The sequence below is a fragment of the Corvus brachyrhynchos genome, unplaced genomic scaffold, assembly GCF_000691975.1.
Source record: "Corvus brachyrhynchos isolate BGI_N302 unplaced genomic scaffold, ASM69197v1 scaffold215, whole genome shotgun sequence".
In the NCBI taxonomy this organism is placed as follows: Eukaryota; Metazoa; Chordata; class Aves; order Passeriformes; family Corvidae; genus Corvus; species Corvus brachyrhynchos.
This window is the reverse complement of record NW_008237887.1, coordinates 209,624-209,889: the sequence shown is the minus strand read 5'-3', so window position 1 is coordinate 209,889 and position 266 is coordinate 209,624. Positions and strand designations below refer to the sequence as shown.

The 266-nt window shown below is 69.5% G+C and overlaps 1 protein-coding gene across 1 annotated transcript in view; it reads right to left on the bottom strand.

Moving 5' to 3' along the window:
• The window catches only part of ATP13A2 (ATPase 13A2), a gene marked incomplete at both ends in the record, with an annotated part of 13,009 nt that overhangs the window by 3,292 nt on the left and 9,451 nt on the right, over positions 1-266 (bottom strand). The window contains one exon of the mRNA XM_017732691.1: positions 144-263. Within this exon, the coding sequence (XP_017588180.1) occupies positions 144-263 (120 nt within the window). The remainder of the gene's footprint in view (positions 1-143; positions 264-266) is intronic.

The following is a 266-nucleotide window of genomic DNA, read 5'->3' as shown; positions in this document are numbered from 1 at the left end:
GGAGGGTTCCCAGCTGCTCCGGAGGGTTCCCAGCCCCTCCGGAGGGTTCCCAGCCCCACTGGAGCATTCCCAGCCCCACCAGAGGATTCCCAGCCCCTCCAGAGGATTCCCAGCCCCTCCGGAGGGCTCCCGGCCGGACTCACCCTGGGCAGGAGGTCGGCGAAGTGCTCACAGACCACCTGGAAGGATTTCCCGTTGAGGGCGAAGTGGCAGTGCCGGGGCGGGAGGGAGGAGCCATCGCGCTGCTGCTGCTGCTGCAGGCCCTG